Raw genomic sequence first — 23,556 nt, 5'->3', positions numbered from 1 at the left:
AGAAAATTGCTGCTAAGAGGTGAAGAAGGATAAGGATTGGGGGGAAAGTCATCTAATTTTGCAATTAAAAGATGATATATAACTTTGGAAGAAAGAGTTTTGGTTACATGGCCTCAGATACTTACTCTTTGTGTGACCCTGGGTAAGTCACTTAACCCTGTTTGCCTCGGTTTCCTCATCTGTAAAATGATCTGGAGGAGGAAATGGCAAACCACTCCAGTATCTTTGCCAAGAAAATACCAAATGGGGTCATGAAAAGTCAAACTACTGAAATCAACTCAAAACAACAACAAAAATAAGATGTAAAGACTGAAGATTACATGTTATATATTACCAATAAAATAAATATGAGAGACATTGAGAGATAGAGCCAGAGATGAGGTAAAGATGATGGTTGGAACAAGCTTCTAAGAGACAAAGATCTAAGATTCAATTTCCTTTAGTTCAACAATTCCAAGCTTGAATTCATTAACACTTCCATCATGTCCTCAGTTATTTCAGGAAACGTCCAAATACTTCTCCCTCCTCTCCAAATAAAAGCCAAATTTCGTATATCTGAATTTTAAAAACAGACCTATCTCAATTCTTTTTTTCTGGGGGGGTTGGGGGGTAGGAGGGGGTGGTCAGGGAAGGAATGAGCTATCACAAAATTAAACAAATGATGAGGAATAATAAGAACTCACATTCCTATAGTTCTATCATTCATAACACCTCTTCTCACAATCAGCTTGAGGGGGCAGCTAGGTGGCACAGTGGATAAAGCACTGGCCCTGGATTCAGGAGGACCTGAGTTCAAATCCGGCCTCAGACACTTGACACTTACTAGCTGTGTGACCCTGGGCAAGTCACTTAACCCTCACTGCCCCACAAACAAATAAACCTAATTTAGGCTATCAGCTTGAGAGCTACTGTAGATATTAGTATCTCTACTTTACAGATGATGAAACTTAGGCCCAGACAAGAAAAGTGACTTGTTCATGGTCACCTAACTAAATAGAAAAAGGATTTAGATGTGCGCTGAATTCCAATTCCAGGGCCCTTTCCCTGACATAATGCAGATTCTCTAAAATTTCTTTTAAGTCTAGAAATCCCAGTTCTAGTTCCACAGAGAACAAAGGAAGTATTTAACCAGACAATCACTTCAGACCCCTACCCTTACCCCAGGGTGGCTACACCAAATAGAAAGACACATTTTCCATTTCCGATATTACTTCTACCTTGTCTGATTCACCCTACAAAGTGAAAAACTCTGCCTGGTCTCTACCAGAGAGTATGTTCCATAAGTGTTCACTACATAGTCAAGGTGGTAAAAAAAAAAAAATTCTTAGACAGTACAACAAAGGAGGCCATGGCATTCTTGGCCCCATAGATTTTTACAAATAGTCCCTATCATTGGTTAATCATCTCATTTAATCTGGAGATGGGAAACTAGATAATATCACTCTACCTGAAGGTGTTTAAGGCTGACATGGGTCTGGACCAATATATGTGAGGAAAAGGAATGCTAAGGGAAAGAGGTCAGCATAGCACATAGCACTTCATAAATATTTATTGATGGATAGAGTAGTAGAAAGGGTGGAGTAGTAGATAGCCCTGGATTCCAATTCTCTGTGCTAGGCTGGCATCTGTAGTATTAGCCATGTGGTTCTGGTCAAGTCATTTCTCTTCTAAGAGATTCTGTTTCCTACAGTGAAATGAGGAGGTTGATCCAGATGTTCTCCATAGCCCCTTCCAACTCTAAATTCAATAATTTTTTTGATATTTAGGCAAGGGGATGCTTTTGGGGGCACAGTTTGTACTAGGTAATCTATTAGATCCATATCTAATCTGAGATTTTGTGATCCCATGAGATAGCAGTACTGACCTGGGAATTTGGGGGAAAGGGGGGTTGCTAATGGGATTTAAGTGACTTGCCCAGGGTCACACAGCTAGTGTTTTGAGGACAAATTGAACTCAGCTCCTCCTGACTCCAGAGCCAGTGTTCTATCCATTGCACCACATAGATACCCTGCAAATGACCTATTTCTGTATTATTTTAGTCACCTGAATGGCCGTGCATCAGGAGACATGGGTTCAAGCTCTACCTTTGCCACACTAATGTAAGGGGCTAAAATTCTAGCTAGTCTGTCTAAAATATCTAATGAGTAGTCGCCAATAAATTGTAAACTTTAGCAAGAGTTTAGATTTTTAAGCAATTATTAAGGAGAATAAGAATTTGGTGAAAAGAGAAAGGCCTAGATTCATCCATCTATCAAAGGGGGAGCGCATCTTTAGCTCCACTCTCCACCAAAGTCATGATGAAAGAGAGAGAGAGCACCAGCCTCACCCCCTCTTCCTCCTGCAAGCAAGGTCACTTCCTGACACCAAAGAAAAGCCACATGTCTTGCCCTCAGGCACCTTCTCCTCCTGGCAGAGCTTTCCTACAGTAAGTAAGGAAGTCATTTGACCTCTATGGGACTGTTTCTTATCTGGAAAATGGGTCTAATGATACTTGTACTAACTTTACCTCACAGGATACCAAATAAGATAATGGGTCTAAAGTACTTTGTGACTATAAAGTGCCATTTAAAGGTTAATCATTAGTTGATTCATCTACCTCTGGTTTTCTTCTTTTTTGAAAAATTGGGATTGGAATATTCCCACTTCAAATGAAGTGTGTGTGTGTGTGTGTGTGTGTGTGAGTGTGTACGCGCAAGCACGCGCATCTAGTTTCCCATCTCCAGATTAAATGAGATAATTAACCAATGATAGGGATTACAATCCTAGAAATGGCCAGTTTGGTGAAAAGAGTGCTGATCTTAGAGTCAAGAAGACCTGGATTCCAATTCCTGCTGTGTGACCATGAGCAACTCACTTAACTTCTCTAAGACTCAGCTTCTTCCTCCCTAAAATGGTGATATTAATACTGGTCATACTGTCTCCCAAAGAAAGGTCTGCAATGCATTCTGCAAACTGTAAACTGCTGGATAGAGGTGAGTGATCATTATTATTAATAAGGGAATCTACCTTCCTGTACTTTAGTTTCTTCCTCATGCAGATGCTAAGAGGATAATAACAAGATCAGATCTAAAAGTAGTCTTTAAACAATAGATGCAAACCCTAGGAAGGATCCTGTGACCTTGTTCACCTCTGCATGTTTAAAAGCAGAACCAACAAAAGGAAAGAGATTAGGAAGAACTGGAAAGAGGTAATTTATCACACTGAGGAAAAAGGAAATCATCAGTGACTGAAGAAGAAAGGAATCACTCAATAAGAAATCACCCAGAAGACACACACGGGTAACCAAAGCACCGCACACCTCCCTCGCCTGAACCCAGACACCGCAGCCCAGAGCTCCAAACACAGCATGTCTCTCTACCTGGAGCCAGCTCCTTGACCGGATGTGTCGGCTTGTTACCTAGAAAGGGACAGAGTATGGTCACACACTGGGAAGAGATCTAAAATCACCAAGACATGTCATTTCATTAGTAGTGTTCACACAAGGTAAACTCCTTAAAATAAAATAAAAAAACAAAGGGGGAGGCACAAAAGCTTTATGGCTTTCTTGAGATCCACTGATTGATGAGAGAAAACTATATTAATGGCAGAAATCTCTTGATTCCTAGTCTTTGATGAGACTAAAATAATCCTCCTAAAATGGCAAATACAAAGGATTTGTCTCCCTCCCACCCCCATATTCAAATACACAGTCACTACAAAGAACAGTTAAAGGGTAGAGAGAAAATAAGAGAAGGTAATCAGAGGCCAATATCTTACACAATTTACCAAGATTAGGTCAAAATAGATATAAAGAGACATTACAAGAAAATTTGAAGAACATGGAGCATGTTACTTATCAGACTTATGGACAGGTGAACAATTTATGAATAAACAAGAGATAGAGAGCAGAGTAAGGTATAAAATAGATAATTTTGATTACATCGAGTTAAAAAAGTTTTTGTAAAAATAAAACAAATGTAGCCAAGATCAGAAGGAAAGCAGAAAATTGGGGGTGGGGGTGGGGTGGAATTTTATAAACAGTTTATCAGATAAAGGCTTCATATATCAAATATATAAAGAATTTTGTCAATTCTACAAGAATATGAGTCATTCCCCAAATGATAAATGGTCAAAGGATATGAACAGGCAGTTTTTAGATAAAGAAATCTAAACAACTTATAATCATATGAAAAAACTCTAAATCATTATTGATTAGAGAAATGCAAATTAAAACAACCTTGAGATATTTTATACTTATCAGAGTAGCTAAAATGATTGACGGGGAAATCAACAAATGTCGAAAGGGATATGGAAAAAATGGGACAACATTCATTATCGGTGGAATTCTGAACTGATCTAACCATTTTGGAAAGCAATCTGGAATTATACCCAAAGAGTTATAAAACTGTATATACTTTTTTTTTTTTTTTTTGCGGGGCAATGGGGGTTAAGTGACTTGCCCAGGGTCACACAGCTAGTAAGTGTTAAGTGTCTGAGGCTGGATTTGAACTCAGGTACTCCTGAATCCAGGGCCAGCGCTTTAACCACTGCGCCATCTAGCTGCCCCCCTGTATATACTTTTTGACCCAGCAGTACCACTACTAGGTCTATTTTCAAAGATGATTAAGGAAAAAGAAAAAGAATCTATATGTTCTAAAATATTTATAGCAGCTCTCTTTGTGGTGGCAAAGAACGAGAAATTGAGGGGATGCCCGTCAATTGGGGAATGGTTGAAGAAGTTGTGTTATATAATTATGAAGCTGTGCTTTGAGAAATGATCACAAGCTCAGTGATCTTAGAAAAACATGAGTAGACTTGCATAAAATTATGACGAGCAAAATGAGCAGAACCAAGAGAATGTTGTATATGGTAACACCAATATTGTTTCAAGAAGAACTTTGGCTAAGTCATTTTGACTATTATAAATACCCAAATTAACTACAAAGGACATGTGAAGGAAGATACTATCTGCATCCAGAGAAAGAACTGAGAGAAATATGTATAGAATGATTTTACATAGATATAGATATGTGTATACACATACACGCACACACACACACACACAGTGGGCCAAAAGTCACAAAGAGTCTGATGTTTTAATAACTTTTTGAAAATTATTTTTATTTTTCACCATTTATGAGATTTGGTTTTTCATGTGTAATGTAAATTCATTTCTTATATATTCTGTTTATGATGCTATAGTGTTATAAATTAAAAACAAAAAATAAAGGAGTTATTAAATATTCATGACTTTTATAAACACACTCACACATACATATTTGTGTCCTAATTGGGTAACCAGGGGGGGGGGGGAAGAAAGGGAAAAAAAAGAATTTTATGATAGCTTTATTATATATTTAAAATAAATAGCAAGTTGTACATAATAGATTTGCAGTTTCATATGCAATCATTCTTTTTTTAAAAATTATACTGTTATAGAAATGATTGATTTATTCCATACATTAAAAACTAACTAAATAAAAATTTTAAAAAGAAAATGTAGTGAGAACATGTTGTCCACCCAACTAGGAGATATTACTTCTGTTTAGAGTGTAAACAGAATCCAGTCTAGGTGAATTCTTATCTGAAAGAAAGGAGCCCCTGTCCTTGTAGCCTTCCATTAGAGTGACCCAGCTCATGAAAGAGAAAACCAACCAGAGTGGTCTGGATGGAGATGGATTCCCCAGTCCAGGCGGCTTGAGGCAGCTAAGTCTCATGATCAAGCCACATTCTCAGGGGGAGGAGTTGAGGATTTCCAGCCCACCTTCTCATTAAAATGTTTACCATTCAGGGTGGACTTTCACTCATGGGGCAGGTCCTTTTACCAAGACATTTAAGGCATTCAGTGTCTCCATTAGGGGTCTTTGGTTGCCAGGAGTAAACCACTGCTAATATATTGATTATTAGCTAGCCTAATTAATCAATTGATTATTAGTTACGCAGAAACTGTATGTCAGGTTTTACTTTCATGAGAGTAGAGAAAGACAGGAAGGAGCTTTACGAATAGCTACTTGGAATCACCCACATTAAAGGATGAGGATGATGGCCAGTGAAGGAGACAGAGGGGGAATGATTAGAGAGGGAGGAAGAGAACCAAAAGAGTGTGGTACCACTGATACCAAAGGGGGAAGGACTCTCCGGCTGGAAGGGCCAGTCAATCAATCAAGAAGCACTTTATTAAGGACCTTCTACATCCCAGGCCCTGTACTGGATTCTGGGAATACGGAGACAAAAGTCAAACAACTCCTGCCCTTAGGAGTCAGTCAGGAGACACACGCAAATAAAGGGACATGCAAAATAAGAAACAAAGTAATTTTGGAGGGAGAGGACCAGAGATGTGAGAAGATTGGGCAAGTCTTGATGTAAAAGGCAGCATTTGAGCTGAGCCTTGAAGGTTAATTTGGGATGATTCTAAAAGAGGTAAAGAGGGAGTGCATTTCAGGCTTGGGGCTTATTCAACATATAGGCACAGAGATGGGCAGGTATTAAAGAATGCCCAGGGGAAGGAAGACTGACACAAGACCCTTGATTTTCTATCCACGGCCTCTCAGAAAAACCATACCCTTAATGGGACTAACACCTGGGCTTCCTTATTCCTACTCTAGTCCTCTTCTTTCCATAGTATGATGTTGTCCCTCAAGGCCTATCACAAGTGCCTGCTCCTCTACTATTCAGTTATTCAACCATGATTTTAATCACCTGACTTGTCTGGCCTTCAGTTGTGTTACCTGACCCAAACACTTAAGAAGTATAATATATTGGGAAAAATGCTAGGTGTGAATTTAGAATACCTATTTGCATAGCAGTCCTAGTTCAAACTGTTACTTGGGATTGTTTTGACAAAGTCACTTCAGTTTTGTGAGACTCAGTTTCCTTATCTGCAAAATGGGAAGATTATATTTTTACTCTACCCAACCAACCTCCCTGGAGCTACTGTAAAGATCATCTTAAGTAATGGATGGAAAAGTACTTTATAAATTGTAAAATATTCTAGACTATATCTGTTGTTGTTATAATTAGTGATGAACATGGAATCTACCCCAAAAGGAAAATATAAGCAGTTATTGTTATATAACAACAACTATTATTTATATAGCTCCTACTATGTGCTACTAGGCAACGAGTTTCACAAATATCTTACTTGATCCTTGTACTCATGAATAGTAAGGCAGAGGTAAAGTGCTTGCTAAATGTCTCAGACTGGATTTGAACTCAGATCTTCTTGACTCCAAGCCTGGCACTCTATCTAGCTGCCTCTATGAACAATAGTAAAAAGAGCTAGGAGTGGGAGCAGCTAGGTGGCACAGTGGATAAAGCACCAGCCCTGGATTCAGGAGGACCTGAGTTCAAATCCGGCCTCAGACACTTGACACTTACTAGCTGTGTGACCCTGGGCAAGTCACTTAACCCTCATTGCCTTGCGTCCCTTTCCCCCCCCCCCAAAAAAAAGAGGTAGTTGTGATTAACCTAGAAAATGTAAGACAAAGAGGAAACCCTAAGGGATAATGAAATAGAGCATGATTTTATCTAAGCAAGGGAATGCCCTAAAGCCTGTCAGGTTGGTGACTTTATACACACCTCATTTCAAACATGAATAATCACAAATCAGCTAAGAGGCTGGAGAGGGCTATAAAAAAGCTAAATTTAAAAAATTCTTATTAATAAAAGGTACAGAAATGTTTATTGAAAGTCCAGTGATATAGGGACTGAAAAAAGTTGGGAACCTCTTTTAAGGAACCGAAGAAAAGCTTCAAAAATGAAAAAGAAAAATGGTTTTTAAAGGGAACCTGTGTCTAGAAGAGGGCAAAAGGAGCAATCAATCAACGAGCATTTATTAAGGGCCTGCTAGATTCCAGGTCTTATGCCAGACTCTAGGAAATAGTCCCTAAATTTCAAATATCTTATAGCAAGATCCTAGTTAGTGTGAATTATGAATTCCCTTAAGTGGTTACACATATTTGAATTCACACTATTTGGAGTTGTAATTATACAAAATATGTCACTGGTTCTGGCCCAATGGAAATAAGCCATTTGAAGGTGAATAACAGGAGAACTTCAGGGGGATTCACTGTTCACACTAATTGGGACCTAGCTGGGCATTCTGTCAAGGAAAACAATGTTGTCTGTGAGAACAATGAGAATAGGGCCCAGAGAAAGACAGGGCGAAGGTCTGTTTGACTTCTCAAGTAAGGTAACTTCTCAGGAAGAAGAGTTTTGTCCCCCAAGAAGTGCTGATATGGATCCATTAGGAAAGAGGTCCAAAAAGACCATATTTGTCTAGAACAACTATGATGTTATATAATCATTATATTAATATTCCAATAATGATTTTTCAATACAATTGCTTTCCTAAGGAATCCTGTGCATCTTATTTTATGCTTTTAAGAACATGATTCTGAGAAGTGATTCACAGGTTTCACTAGACTGCCAGAGGAGGTCCATGATACAAAAAAAATTAAGAACTCCTGGTCTAGAAATAGGGCCTGAATCAAAGATGATGACCCGGCTAGACAATAATTAATGTGAAAAAAACACTTGAGGGGCTTAGTGAATTTCAAGGTCAACATGAGCCAACAGATCCACTAAGCAATGAAAAGCATTAATATGATTATCTGAAGGGCAGTCATGTGGAAGAAGAACTACATTTGTTCTGGCTGGCCCCAGAAGACATGACAAAAACTGTGGAGGGAGGTGGAGCAGATTTCAGCTTTGTGTATGAAAAAAATCACCTAAGAATGAAAGCTATCCATCCAAATTGAAATGAACTGTCTCAGAAGGCAGTGAATTGTACTTACCTTGAGATCTTAAATTGGACTAGTTAGCCTCTCAGGTCCCTTCAACATAAGATTCAGAACACCACAGAGCTGGTGTTTTTGTTTTCTGTTGTTGTTTTTGTCTCTACTTATACCATCTATATTCATCCTCCAAAGAACATGGCATTGTAGATATTAATAATAAATAGATGCTGCATTCATTAAAAGGAATATAATTTTTTTAAATAATTTTTTTTTAATTTTAAAAAAAGGAATATAATTGAATTGAATTGATCACTAGTAGTGACAAGGGTCATTTAGTGATTTAGTCCAATTCCTCACTTGGAAGAAATTTAGGCTAAAAGTCAAGAATGAGGATTTATTGAGCACTTACTATGTGCAAAGTATTATACTAAGTTCTGAGGCTACAAATAGAGAAAATAGTCCCTGTTCTCAAGAAGCTCACATTCTCTGTACGGGAAGACATCACATATTGGAAGTTTCAACTGCAGGTTAAATGAAAAATCCACTGGTCCTACGGTTGGAGGAGTAAGGCAGATGGAAACATATCTTTTTTAGCGTCACTTCCATTAATAAAATCATGTCCTTTTTTGATGTTGAAGTATTTAAGGAGGAAATTATTACTTTCAACCCAGTCTAAAATATTCATCTTAAATGCAATCCATATCCTGAGAAAGAACTGATAAAGTTTGAATATAGATTGAAGCATACTGTTTTCATTTCATTTTAGTTTTTTGTGGTTTCCTCCTTTCACAACATGATGAATATGGATATGCTTTTCACAATTGCACATATATAACCTATATCAAATTGCTTACTGTCTTAGGAAGGGGGGAAGAAGAAAATTTGGAACTCAAAGTTTCATATAAAAAAGAATCTTTAAATTGTCTTTAAAAAAAATAACATAAGGGGCAGCTAGATGGTGCAGTGGTTAAAGCACCAGCCCTGGATTCAGGAGTACCTGAGTTCAAATCCAGCCTCAGACACTTGACACTTACTAGCTGTGTGACCCTGGGCAAGTCACTTAACCCCCATTGCCTAAAAAAAAAATTTAAAAATTAAAAAAAAAAAACATAAAATAAAATTGTCTTTACATGTAATTGCAAAAAATACTATTTAAAGGGAAAAATAAAATAAAATATTCATCTCAGGGGTAGATATAAGCAGAGGTGATTATTAAATAATTATTAACATTGCCTATTAGATAGAAATGCAGATGAGATCCCCCTAGACTCATCCCATAGACTTCTGCTTAACAATTTTTAGATTGTGATTATGAATTTTTAAACGTTTAAATTAATTAGAATTTGACCAACCTTTGATTCTGGTAGCTATTCCTTGAGAAATAACCCATGGGGAAGCAAGCTCTCTAATCCAGATATCTTAGGCAAGAAGTTTTTGACAGAACCATTCATTGCCAAACATATTCTTCAGGCCCCTAAGGGAATCAGGACTCTTTTAACTTGAAGTCATGTTTCAGTGGGAAAAGTACTGGTTATGAAGGTGGACGAAATGGGCACAAATCCCACCTCTCATCCTTTCTGTATCATCTTGAACAAATCACAACTTCCATGGGCCAAGTGTCCCCATGTAAAGGAGGAGTTTTGACAAGATGGGTTCCAAATTCCCTTCCAAATCAGCTTCACAGGGAGAAAACTTTTGCAAACCCTAAGGCTAAAGTATAAACTTAAGTCATGAATTGTTAGCGTATCTCCCCCTTCAAAGAGCCATCCTGTTAATTAAATTTCAAGAGAGATTCTGTAAGGGTGACTTCCTAACTACTTCCTTCTTAGTTCATAACAATTATCACCTTATTTAAAAGTTTAGCTTAGGTCATAAAGTTATCATAGATTTTGGTTTTCCAGTTGGTCCTCACTTAGGAACCAAATGGCCCCAGATTTAAGAAAACAATTCTCGGGGCAGCTAGGTGGTGCAGTGGATTAAGCACTGGTCCTGGATTCAGGAGGACCTGAGTTCAAATCCAGCCTCAGACACTTGACACTAGCTGTGTGACCCTGGGCAAGTCAACCCTCAGTGCCCCACAAAAAAAAAAAATAATAATAATAATAAAAAAAAAGAAAAAGAAAAAAAAAAGAAAACAATTCTCTGAGCTATTTGAGCTATCCATTGGAAGGTGATCTCTTTGAGGGCAGAAACAATGTTTTATTATTGTTTTTACTTTTTTGTATGCCCAAGGCTTAGGAAAGTGCCTAGTATGTAGTAAGTACTTAAGAAATGCTTGCTAACTATCTTTCAGAATGGGTTTATTCCTGGGGGAATAGGGGAGGAAAAGGGAATATGTGTACTCTTCGATAACTGGGACTGTGGTTTCACTTTCTGGTCTTTCTATCTCCAGAGCCTAGCACAGTACTTTGGACTTAATATACATTTGCAGAAGTGAATTTAGTTTGTTAAATGGCAGCACTGACTTCCTTAAAGAACTGTGTTTTGTTTTGTTTTGGTTTTTTATTTATTTATTTGGGGTGGGGGGCGCAATGAGGGTTAAGTGACTTGCCCAGGGTCCCACAGCTAGTAAGTGTCAAGTGTCTGAGGCCAGATTTGAACTCAAGTCTTCCTGAATCCAGGGCTGGTGCTTTATCTACTGGGCCACCTAGCTGCCCCCTGTTTTGGTTTTTTTAGACATGAAGCTATCAACTTTCCTTAAAGGGCTATCTTTAAATCAATAGCACCAGACTTCTGTCTAAGATGGCTAGCTGGAGTCGAGGCAAGCAGCCCAGCTCCCACAAACCTATTCCAGTAAAAAAAAAAAAAAAGCAACAGACTGAATAATGATCAAGAAATCCAATGAGAAACTATAATAAGTAACTTCATCTATGTCAGAATTGCACAAAACATCAACCAGAAGCCCATGAGGAACAAAGAAAATGGCCACTAGAAAAGCCAGCAGCACCACAGACATGCAGGATGGAAGCCTGATAGCATGACCAGAGATGAACCAAAGATACCTGTAGCCTGCAAGGTTCTCTACTTAGAGGTAGCAAAAGTGAAGGGCTCCCATGGGAGAGCCCTGTCACTGGGGAGCCACAGCACGCACCTTGGAAACTAACAGAAGTGACAGCAAGCCAGTCTAAGCATGGTAGCACTCAAACAGAATGTGAAGACTGGCACAGGAACCCAAGCACTTCCAAATCCCCAATTCAGGATGATGAATACATAAAAAATAGCAAACAGAATAAAAGGGGCAGCTAGGGGGTAAAGAGAAAAGAGTGCTGGGCCTGGAGTCAGGATGACCTGAGTTCAAATGTGACCTCAGACACTATTTGTGGGACCCTGGGCAAGTCGCTTAAACCTATTTTCCTCAGTTTCCTCATCTGTAAAATGAGCTGGAGAAGGAAATGGCAAATCATTACAGTATCTTTGCCAAGAAAACTCCAAATGGGGTTGTGATTAGTCAAACACAACTGAAAATGACTGAACAACCAAAAAACATCATCATCATTGAAAAATAGAAAAGTTCATCAGTGGAACTGATTAAATACACAAAATCCAGAAGCAATTGAACATAGCAGCATAGACTCTAAGTCCTTGGGTAAGGTCAATAGATACATGGCCTGGATTTAAAAAAAAAATTTAGAAGAGCAGGGAAGTTGACATCTTTTGCAACTAGGGATAGAAGAGGTCTTGACCAAAATACAGATAAAAAGTCTCAAAGAATGGGCAGCTATGTGGCTCAGTGGATAGAGCACCGGCCCTGGAGTCAGGAGGACCTGAGTTCAAATCCAACCTCAGACACTAAACACTTACCAGCTGTGTGACCCTGGGCAAGTCACTTAACCCCAATTGCCTCACTTAAAAAAAAAGTCTCAAAGAAGATAAAATAGACAACTGTGATTACATAAAATTGAAAAGACAAAATGTAGTTAGAAGGAAAACAATGAACAGGGGGAAATCACATTTTTTTCTGATATCCAAGACATATGGAGAATTGCTGTAAATACAGAACAAAAGCCACTCACTGAGAGATATGTTAAGTAGTCAAAGGATATAAGGCAGTTCTTAACAGAATAAATGCAAGATATCAAACACGAAATGAGAAAAGATTCCAAATCACTAATAAGAGAAAAGCAAATTAAAATAACTCAGAGATTACACCTCACAAACATCGGATTGGCAAGTATGACAAAGAAAGGAAAATGGCAATTACTGGAAGGACTGTTGGGAAGAAAGGGACACTAATTCCTGTCAGCATTTTGGAACTATACCTAAAGAACAATAAACTGTCTCCACTTTGATAGAGGAATACCACTATGCCCAAAGAGGTCAAAGACAGAAGGAAAAGATCTCTATGACCAAAAATATTTATACCAGTACTTTTGGGTTGTAGTAAGGAATTGGAAATAAAGTGGATATCCATCAGTTGGAGGCTGGCTGAATAAATGGAGATATAGTAATTTAATAGAATATTGCTGTGCTATAAGTAATGATGAAAGGGACAGATTGAGAGAAACCTTGAAGGACATGTATGAACCAATGCATAATGAAGCAAGCAGAACCAGAAGAACAATTTATACAACAGCAACACTGTAAAGGAAAACAACTGTGGAAGGCTTAATAATCATGATTAATGCAATGACAAGTCATTATTCAATAGACTAATGATGAATCATTCTTCCCACCTCTTGGCTAGCAAATGGTAAAGAATTGGTACAGAGTGAAAAATACATTTTCAAACATAGACAATACGTGACTTTGTTTTGCTTAGCTATCCTTATTTGTTATAAGAAAGGATTTTGCTGGGGGTGGAGTTAAGGGGGAGGGAGAGAGGCTGCTTATAGTGATACCAAAAAAAAAAAGGGGGGGGGACTAAAAAAGCATCAATGAATCATTAAAAATACACAAAAGAGAGTAGAAGGAAATTCAGAAAAGGACACATAAGCAGAGGAGTGTTAGAACTAATATAAATTTGAAATATACACTTTAAAAAAATAAACTGTACTTAGTGGAGAGTCACAATTTCATATTCAGTCCTCTGTTCTTTTTATGGGAAATGGTCATTAAAAAAAAAAAAGGTTTGTCAAGTTCATAATAATAAAAAGGAGAATTTTTAAAACAAAACAAGAATTCATCTGATTCCTGGGCCTTAACTTGGAGTAGAGTTTTCACTTGGGAAAATCCAAAGTAGTTCCTTCCAAAAGTCAGGTAGCTAAGCTGGCAGGAACCAAGAGAGTCATGGGTATAGGAATGGAGTAAATGGTTGTTAGGTTGGATGGAAAGTAGGGAAATTAGCACCATGGAAGAGAAGACTGTAGAAGAATAGCAAAGGGTAGTTGAAGGATCGCACATCATAATTTTAAAGAATCTGAAGATCTGTCATGAGAACAAGAGAATAGATTTGTGTGTGGCTCCAAAACCTAGAGCAAAAATCCAATTGGTCCAAGTCCAAGGAAAGTGCAAAATTTTAGGTCAACATAGGTAGCACAGTGGATAGAGTTCCAGGCCTATAGTCAGGAAGACTCATCTTCCTAAGTTCAAATCTGGCCTCAGACATTTACTAGCTAGCTATGTGACTCTGGACAAGTCACTTAATCCTGTTTGCCTCAGTTTTCTCATCTGTGAAATGAGTTGGAGAAGGGCATGGCAAACCACTCCAATATATTTGCCAACAAAACCCCAAATGGGGTCGCAAAGAGTCAAACACAACTTAAAATGACTAAACAAGGTAATTGCTTTCTAACTACTGGAGATCTCCAATAATAGACTTCTGTAAAAGACAGCAAGACCCACATCCTGGGATGTGTTCAGAATGTTTGCCACAGTACAAACAAGTCAGGGATGTTGTTGAGGAAATTTTGCATCTAATATGATAAAGTTTGTCCTCAAATGCATCTGTAAATGTGGTCATACATATGATGTGACCTCCAGTGATGCAATTGCAACCTCCCCTTGCCTACTGATTCTGCATAACTCTTGCCCATATCCTCCCAAAATGTCTCCACAGGAGTCTATCCACCATGCTTAGGATCCACTTCTATCTCTCCTGACCTCTCAAAGGTAAAAGTGGGGCAAATGAGTTGTCTACCAGTAATTCCTCCCTCTTACAAGGTTAAAATATAAGCTTATTTGCAAGACCCTAAGAAGGATAATGAGGCAATAAGCAGTATCTCCTCACAAAACAGAAGAAGCAGTAAGCAGTGGGGGAGTAAAACCAGTTTAGTGAGAGATTCACCTAAGTAAAGTTAAGATAACAGACATGAAAAATGTAGAAGATCTGCAAAGATTTTGATAACAAATATTTTTGCCCTCAAGGAGAGCAGAACCAACACACTTGGGCTATTAATATCACAGTCGCAGATGTCCTTAGCACTTAACAGAATACAGAGGAGGAAAGAAGATGGAGTAGGCCAAATGTATATAGAGAGTGACAAAAAAGTGAGGGGGCTGAAGGATCACTTGATGAAGAATCTTTTCTTCCTTCAGATAACAAAGGGGTAGAAAAAAAAGAAAAACCCTGGACTTTATTAATTTCACAAAAAGGAAACCAAGAGAACATCAACCGCTTCCAACTTATGAAATGAAGTTTAATAGGAATTATGTAAAGGCTTACACAAAGGAGTCATTATGGCTAGACAACATTTCAATTGAAAATGAGCTGTGGATTTGGGTTGCAAGTTCATTCGTGTAAAAAGTGTAACATGGCAGTCAAAGAGAGCTAATTTAAGACCTCTGATTAAATTAATAAAAGTATATTATGGAGAGCATGGAAATGATAATCCCACTGAACTCTGCTCATGTCAGGCCCCTATCTAAATCACTGCATTCGGTTCTGAGTGTCACATTTGAAAAGCAACACTGCCAGGATGGGGTCAATCTAGATAGATGAAGTTAGAAGGATGGGGTGGAAAGCGGAAACCAGGCTATACAGGAATCGGTTGAAATAGGAATGTTTAGCCTGGGGAAAACTGTATTTAGAAGGGAATATGACCTCTATCCTCAAATATCTGTCTTATCTATTTATCTATCATCTATCGATCTATTTATATAAATATTTTAATGTATACATATCAATATCAATATTGATATAGAAATAGATATATCAGACATATTCTGTTTGGTCCTAGAGGGCAGAGCTAAGGAATAGTGGGTGAAGTTGTAGGAACAGATTTTAGCTTGTTTTAACCCGGACATCCTAACAAATTGGAGCTATGCAAGGAAGTGGGTATATTCCACCATCATGATGGGGCAGCTAGGTGGCACAGTTAATAGAGTGCTAGGGCCTGGTGTCAGGAAGACTCATCTTCCTGAGTTCATATCTGGCTTCAGACGCTTACTAGCTGTGTGACCCCAGGTAAGTCACTTAACCCTGTTTGCCTCAGTTTTTTCATCTGTAAAATGAGCTGGAGAAGGAAATGTTAAACTTTAGTTTCTTTTTTTTTCCTGGGACAATGAGGGTTAAGTGACTTGCTCAGCGTCACACAGCTAGTGTCAAGTGTCTGAGGCCACATTTGAACTCAAGTCCTCCTGAATCCAGGGCTAGTGCTTTATCCACTGCACCACCTAGCTGCCCCATAGAGTTTAGTTTCATTGTGGGTAAGCAGCATTTGGTTGGCTTGCCTGATGGTTATGCCTATCTACCATTTCAGACTTTTGAGGGGTAGGGGATGGGCAGAGAAATTAGTTTACAAGCAAACTCATGGAACTTAACTCACTGCTAGATTAGAGACTATTTTTAATGTGCCCCAGCCCTTACTAGCTGTGTGATCCTCAGCAAGGACTGAAAAACCACTGAACAATAGTCATGACAGCTCCCTAAGAGGAGATTGTACTTGTCAGATATGTTGCCCAAAGGATTCCTGGTTGAATTAGATGACTTCTAGCTCTAAGGTTTCATGATCCTAGGTAAATAAAATAAGTGTAAATGAATGAAGTTCAAGGGGGAAAGATCATGACCAAGTAGAGTGTTCAGGGAATGCTCTTTATAGAGGAGGTTATAATGAGTAGAATTTCAACATACAAAGAGGTGGAGAGAGGACAATTGAGACAGAAAACAATATGAGCAAAATGTCACCATGTGTACAGAGAACGACAAGTGTGTGAATAGTGGAGACTTTTTGAAGGAGATTAGTATAAGGCTAGAAAAGTAAGGGGGCAGCTAGGTGGCACAGTGGATAAAGCACCAGCACTGGATTCAGAAGGACCTGAGTTCAAATCTGGCCTCAGACACTTGACACTTACTAGCTGTGTGACCCTAAGCAAGTCACTTAAGCCTCATTGCCCCACAAAAAAAAAAATAAAATAGAAAAGTAAGGTGGTACCAGATTATGAAGAGCAATCAATCAGCGCCAGATCAAAAAAAAACAGTTTGAATAATATAGGCAATACGGGACATTGACCTCAGGGTCATAAAACAGAGGATCTTGGAGCTAGAAGCCACTTTCCAACCATAGAATATAAAATTCCAAGCCTGGAGGGGGGGTTTGGAATTATAGAAGGGTTACCAACAACAGACCTTGGTCAGAGACTATAGGAGCCCAGATTTCAAACTGAAAGATTCCTTAGATGTCTTTTAGTCCAAACTCTTTGTTGTAAAGGTGAGAAAACTGAGGTCCAGAGAGGTTTAGTGACTTGCCCACGGTCACACACAGAGTTACTGACCATCCTTATCATAAACTAGCCTTTGCAGCAAAATACCAACCCAAGTGGTCAAATGTTGGTCACTTTGAAACCCTACGTGGTTGTAATCTTAGGAGCCAATTAGTCTTCACCTATCATTTTAAAGCAGAGAAAACAGACTAGAACAATAGAAGTGACTTCCCCATTTAAAGTAAGATAGCAAATAGCACCAGAACCTACATGAACATGAACCTAGATGCCCTGGCTCCTAGGTCAGTGAACTTTCTCATTGAACCAGCCCCTTAGTCTCCCTTCCACCCCCGCCCCATCACAGGTTAAACTGAGGAATTAACTTTTTCTTCAAAGGAAGGTGAGAAGGAATAAGAAAAATATTCTCTTAAATACCTTAAGGGTGGATGGAATGTAGGATTTTTAGTAGGGAAATAGAAAGCAACTCCTCCATGAGAGCTTTTTTTCTCAGTGCGGCCTCTATTTAACACTAAAATAGTTTTAATTAAAAATACACTGGGGTGTTCACAGCCTAAATTACTGTATTGCCTTTTATATTGTCTCTCTCATCTCTGCCTAAAAATTTCATCAACACAGCTGCTTCCTCCAAGTGATTCATCCTGAGGCCCCATACATGTTATTTTTCCGTCGAATTTTCTATGCCATCCCCCCGGGGGAGACTGTAATTGATATTGGAGTCCACATTGCCGTTATTCACTCCAGCTGACTCCCCTGCTGGGCTAATAAATGAAACAGCTATTGTACCCTAAAAGCAAAGCTTACAAAAGAGCAAGAGTCGCTTGTAATTTTCTCTCAAAATAAGAAAGAGGGCACGCAGCCTGGCTCAGCGAATGGATGTGGCACTGAAGGCCAAGTGATGGGGAGGAGAGGCAAGAACCTCTGCTCTGGGCCACCCGATTCTGGCTCCCTTCTCCTAGTTTAGAACAGTAGAATAGAGAATGTCAGAGGCTCCTAGGCGTCACAGAACACAGCCTGTGGGAGCTGAGCCTAGAATCTCACAAGCATGGAATGGTAGATCTTACAAAGTACTACTCATTCACTCAGCCAACAAATACTTATTAAGCACCTACTGTGCACAGATAACTATATCAGGTTCATGGGGAACTACAAAATCTGGTTAAGAATTAGTTTGGGGGGCAGCTAGGTGGCGCAGTGGATAGAGCACTGGCCCTGGAGTCAGGAGTACCTGAGTTCAAATCTGACCTCAAACACTTGACATTTACTAGCTGTGTGACGTTGGGCAAGTCATTTAACCCCAATTGCCTCACCAAAAAAAAAAAAGAAAAAAAAAATAATTAGTTTGGGAGGGGCAGCTAGATGGCGCAGTGGATAGAGCACCGGCCCTGGAGTCAGGAGGATCTGAGTTCAAATCCGGCCTCAGACACTTAACACTTACTAGCTGTGTGACCCTGGGCAAGTCACTTAACCCCAATTGCCTCACTAAAAAAAAAAAAAAAAGAATTAGTTCGGTTGGCACCTCGCTGGCACAGTGGATAAAGTACCAGCCCTGGATTCAGGAGGACCTGAGTTCAAATTTGACACACACTTTACACTTACTAGCTGTGTGACCCTGGGCAAGTCACTTAACCCCTCATTGTCCAGCAAAAAAAAAAAAAATTTAGTTATTGCACTCATGGAACTTGTAAACTAGTAGCTTATAGTCTAGGCAATGGAATGGCAAGAGCCAAAAGGAACCAAACAGTGAGAGAAATAGAAGGGACCTCCAGGTCATCTAGTTCAGGCAATCAATCCATTAAGAAGCATTTATTGGGGCAGCTAGGTGGCACAGTGGATAGAGCACCGGCCCTGGATTCAGGAGTACCTGAGTTCAAATCCAGCCTCAGACACTTGGCACTTACTAGCTGTGTGACCCTGGGCAAGTCACTTAACACCCATTGCCCCGCGAAGAAGAAAGAAGAAAGAAGAAGAAGAAGAAACATTTAGTAAGCACTTGCTGTAGCAGACACTAACTAAGCTAAGACCTGGAGATTCAAGGAAAAAAATAAAAAACACTTCCTGCCCATAATGCAGTCTAATACTAGAAATAAAATGTAAATAAATATACAAGAAATTCATTAATACAACAAACAATATTTAAGTACCTATTATGTGCAAAAGGTTATGTTCAGCACTGGAGGAAAGTTCCTCTTGCCCCAAAGGAACATTCAATCTAAGAAAGAATATTACACAAATAATATAAGGATGGATTCAAAAAGGGGCAAAGGAAAGATTCAGAAAGGCTACTCTAAGATAATCTCAAGAGGAAGAGACTATTTGGGGTCAGGAAGAAGATGGAAAAACTTCATGGAAGGGGCAACACTTGGGCCTTGAAATAAGAGGATTTAAACAGGCAGACAAAGAGAAATCTAAGTCCTCAGTATACGAATGGTGACAGGTACCTTCTATGTATACAGCAAATACATAGTGAGGTATTAATCACTTTTTAGGCTTAAGAAATCTGAGATGTGGGACAGCTAGGTGGCACAGTGGATAAAGCACTGACCCTGGATTCAGGAGGACCTGAGTTCAAATGCAGCTTCAGACACTTGGCACTTACTAGCTGTGTGACCCTGGGCAAGTCACTTAACCCTCATTGCCCCCCCCAAAAAAAAAATCTGAGATGTTTATCCAGCTCATTCCAGGACCTCTACCTACATTGTATTAAGTTCTCTCAACTTTCTTCTCTGCTTTTTCCAGAGTCATTTCAGTATATTGAACAGGATACTCCTCTTGGAGTATTCCCTTGGCCATTCCCTCTGGATGTCCTCCATGCCTGAAATGTTCTCCTTCCTCTACTCTTGACTACTGATCTCCTTGGCTTCCTTTAAGTCCCAAATAAGATTCCACATTCTACAGGAAGTCATCCCCAATCTTCTTCATTCCTGTGCTGTCTCTGTAACTATTTCCTATTTATCCTGTACATAGCTTGCTTTGTGCGTATTTGTTTGCATGTTGTCTTCCCCATTAGACTGTACTGTAAGCTCCCTGAGGGCAGGGATTGTCATTGGCCTCTTTTTGTACCTCCAGCACTTAGCATAGTGCCTGGCACATAGTAGGCACTTGATTTATTAACAACTTGATTGATTAACAACAAATAGTAACACAGCACTTTAATAAATAAACACTTCCCTCAACTTACATGAACTGATGCAAAGTGAAATGAGCAGAACCAGGATAACACTGTACACAGTAACAGAATCTACTGAACAATGATCAATTGTGAATGATTTAGTTGTTCTCAGCAACACAATGATCGAAGACAATTTCTAAGGACTTATGGTGAAAAATGCTATCCACTTCCAAAGAAAGAACTGATGGAGTCCGAAAGCAGATCAAAGCATTTTTTAAATCTTTCTTTATTTTATTCTTTTCATCTGTGTTCTCTTTTGCAACATGGCTAATATGGAAATGTTTTTCATGGCTTCACATGTATAATCTTTATCAAAGTGCTTGCCTTCTCTATGAAGGAGGAGGGAATTTGGAATTCAAAAATTATTTTTAAAAATGAATGTTAAAGGGGCAGCTAGGTGACACAGTGATAGAGCACTGGCCCTGGATTCAAGAGGACCTGAGTTCAAATCCGGTGTCAGACACTTGACACTTAGCAGCTGTGTGGCCTTAGGAAAGTCACTTAACCCCAATTGCCTAGCCCCCCCCCCCCAAAAAAAGTTAAAAATTGTTTTTACATGTGAGAAAAAATAAAAATAAAAATTATTTTAAAACAACATTTCCCTCAGAACTAGGAGAGGCAGGTAGTAGGGAGGCCTTGAGCTAAGATCCTCAAAAACCTGGGTTTGTAGGAACGTAGCTCTAGAGCCAAAAGAGACCTCTGAGGTCATCTAGCCCCATTCCCTCATTTTACAGATAAAGAAAATGAGGTCTAGAGAGGTTCAGTGACTTTCCCAAGGTCAAACAGGTAGTGACAGAGGTGGAATTTGAACCCAAGTTCTCTAACCCCAGATCCTCTGAATCGTACTGGTTCTACCCATTGCAAGTATATGAATATGGGTAAACAACTTACCCTGTCTCAGCATCAAATGCCTCATTGGTAAGTACAGAACACTTACTTTTACACACACACACACACACACACACACTTTATATTATATATGTATACAATGTAAGTGTTCTATACTTACATTACATAAATCACAAAGTTGTTAGATGAATGAATTCTATTGATCCATGTCTTAAGAGTAGTTTAGATCTTAGCTCAGATCCTACTTTCTTCAGAAAAGCTCTTCTGACCAGCCAGTCTAAAGTAACTTCCCCTTTCCAGAGCTCTCAAACTATGCCCAATGCCACTTGAGCCAACCCAGGCCTTAAAAGGAATCCATTGTGAAACATTCTCAATGAGAGATCATTCACCCTCCATCTGAAAAATTTCAATAACTAATAAGTCCATGAAGAAGTCCACTCCGCTTGGGGGCAGGTCTAATTGTTAGCATCCATGAGTTAATCCTAATCCCATCCCTTTCTGACATCCTTATAGAAGTTAGAGTCTATGTGACTATATAGTCCTCATCTCTTTATCTCCAGAGTCTAGTTTGTGCTTTTGCATCCAGCCAACCCCTAGTAAATCTTGGCATTCATTTTTTCCCTCTATCCCTGGGGCCTGCCCATGTCATCCAATGTCCCTCCTCTCCACATTCTATGCCACCTTCTGCACTCAGGACTTTCCCACACTAACCAGTACTGCAAACAGGTCAACTTCCTTCTCATTGCCACTGTTACAATTGGCTGGAAGTGGTATGGCCACCCACACCAATTCTCAAGCCAAGGCAGGCTCAGGTGGCATCTATTCTGGAATGAATTGTCTGAATCCCACAGGTAAAATTATTCTCTCCCTTTTCCCATTTTCTTAGATCACCTTGTCTGGATTTCTACTTTTTTGTCATCATGTTCTACTTTGTATCACAATTGTCTGTGTTTAGGTCATATCCCTCCTATTACACAGAAAACTCCTTGAGGAAGCCTAGGTCACTTGTCATCTGTATAGCTTCGGTACCAAGCACAGTACTTTACACAAAGATGCTTAGCAAGTTAGCTGAACTGGATGCTTCTTCCATGAAGCCCTCCCTGACTAAAGCAATTTACCCAGATCTTACCCTGCTCTGCATCTCACCATGTGCATCCCTTATTCTGCCATTTTAATTACAAGCAAAAAAGAATGACAAGTCCCTGCCCTCAAAGAGATTATCTCCTTTAAAAAAAAAAAAAAAGGAGAGAAAGAGAGAGATTACTTCCTAATGGGGAAAAACAACATATAAAAGGAAGCTGGGGATTAGGGGAGACAGTGTGGAGATGCATGAGGGAGAAAGAAGTCCAGAGAGTTAGGAGTGGAGCCCAGAGAGGAGTAAGGGAGTGAACACATCTGATCTGGACACTTCTAGGAGGTTTGGAGTGGGGGCCCACGACTAACCAATCAGAGGAAGAAGCCCTAGGGACAGAGTGACCTTCCAGGGTGAGGTGTTGGAGGAAGAAGTCTGGAAAGTCAGGAGCAGGATCCAGAGAGAAACAAAGAAGCAAGAATCAAAAGTTTCAGAATGTCAGAATTAGAAAGCTGAATTTGGGAATTTGGAGATCTCAAAGAAAAAGAAAGCCCCCCCCCCCGGGGGGGGGGCGGGGAGGAAACAGGACAGGGACAGAAAGACAAAGAGAATATGAAGGCAAAAAAATCTGGCTCAAGCTGGTAGAACAATTAAAATGTTTTGACTCTAAATATGCTACTTCCTCCTCGGGATTCCTCTTCACACCTCCTACTCCTGCACTGTGACATTAGACAGAAAGCCTATGGACTCAGCTCTTATTCGATTTTGCTGCCTAACACTCTGAATGACCTGCCTTTGTATCCCCAGCACTTAGAACAGTGTGTGCACACAGCAGACACAGTAGGCATTTAATAAATGTTTACTGATTTATTGACTGACCTTGGACTGATTGCATTACATCTCTCAGACTGTCTCCTTTTCAGTACAAATGAATACCTTCCATGCCTCTTTCTTGTGAGGATTAAATCAGATTTTTCTTTGAAAAGTATATGGCAGCACTGTGGAAAGAGATGTTGCCTTTCTCTTTCACCTCCAAGCAAGGGGTGGTGATCGTGGGTAGAAGTAATTGGTCAGAGTGATGAAGAGAGGAGGAAAGAAAAGAGGGAGGGAAGGAAGGAAGGAAGGAAGGAAGGAAGGAAGGAAGGAAGGAA

At 39.4% G+C, this 23,556-nt stretch overlaps 1 protein-coding gene across 4 annotated transcripts in view; it reads right to left on the bottom strand.

Moving 5' to 3' along the window:
• The window catches only part of CCDC85C (coiled-coil domain containing 85C), a 188,742-nt gene that overhangs the window by 34,899 nt on the left and 130,287 nt on the right, over nt 1-23,556 (bottom strand). For 2 of the 4 annotated variants that reach the window (XM_043982328.1, XM_043982326.1), the window contains one exon: nt 3,359-3,397. The exons of the other annotated variants lie outside the window; for them this stretch is intronic. In XM_043982328.1, the coding sequence (XP_043838263.1) occupies nt 3,359-3,397 (39 nt within the window). The remainder of the gene's footprint in view (nt 1-3,358; nt 3,398-23,556) is intronic. 4 annotated transcript variants of the gene reach the window in all.

Source organism: Dromiciops gliroides, chromosome 2, assembly GCF_019393635.1.
Source record: "Dromiciops gliroides isolate mDroGli1 chromosome 2, mDroGli1.pri, whole genome shotgun sequence".
Lineage (NCBI taxonomy): Eukaryota > Metazoa > Chordata > Mammalia > Microbiotheria > Microbiotheriidae > Dromiciops > Dromiciops gliroides.
This window is presented reverse-complemented; position numbering and strand designations above follow the sequence as displayed.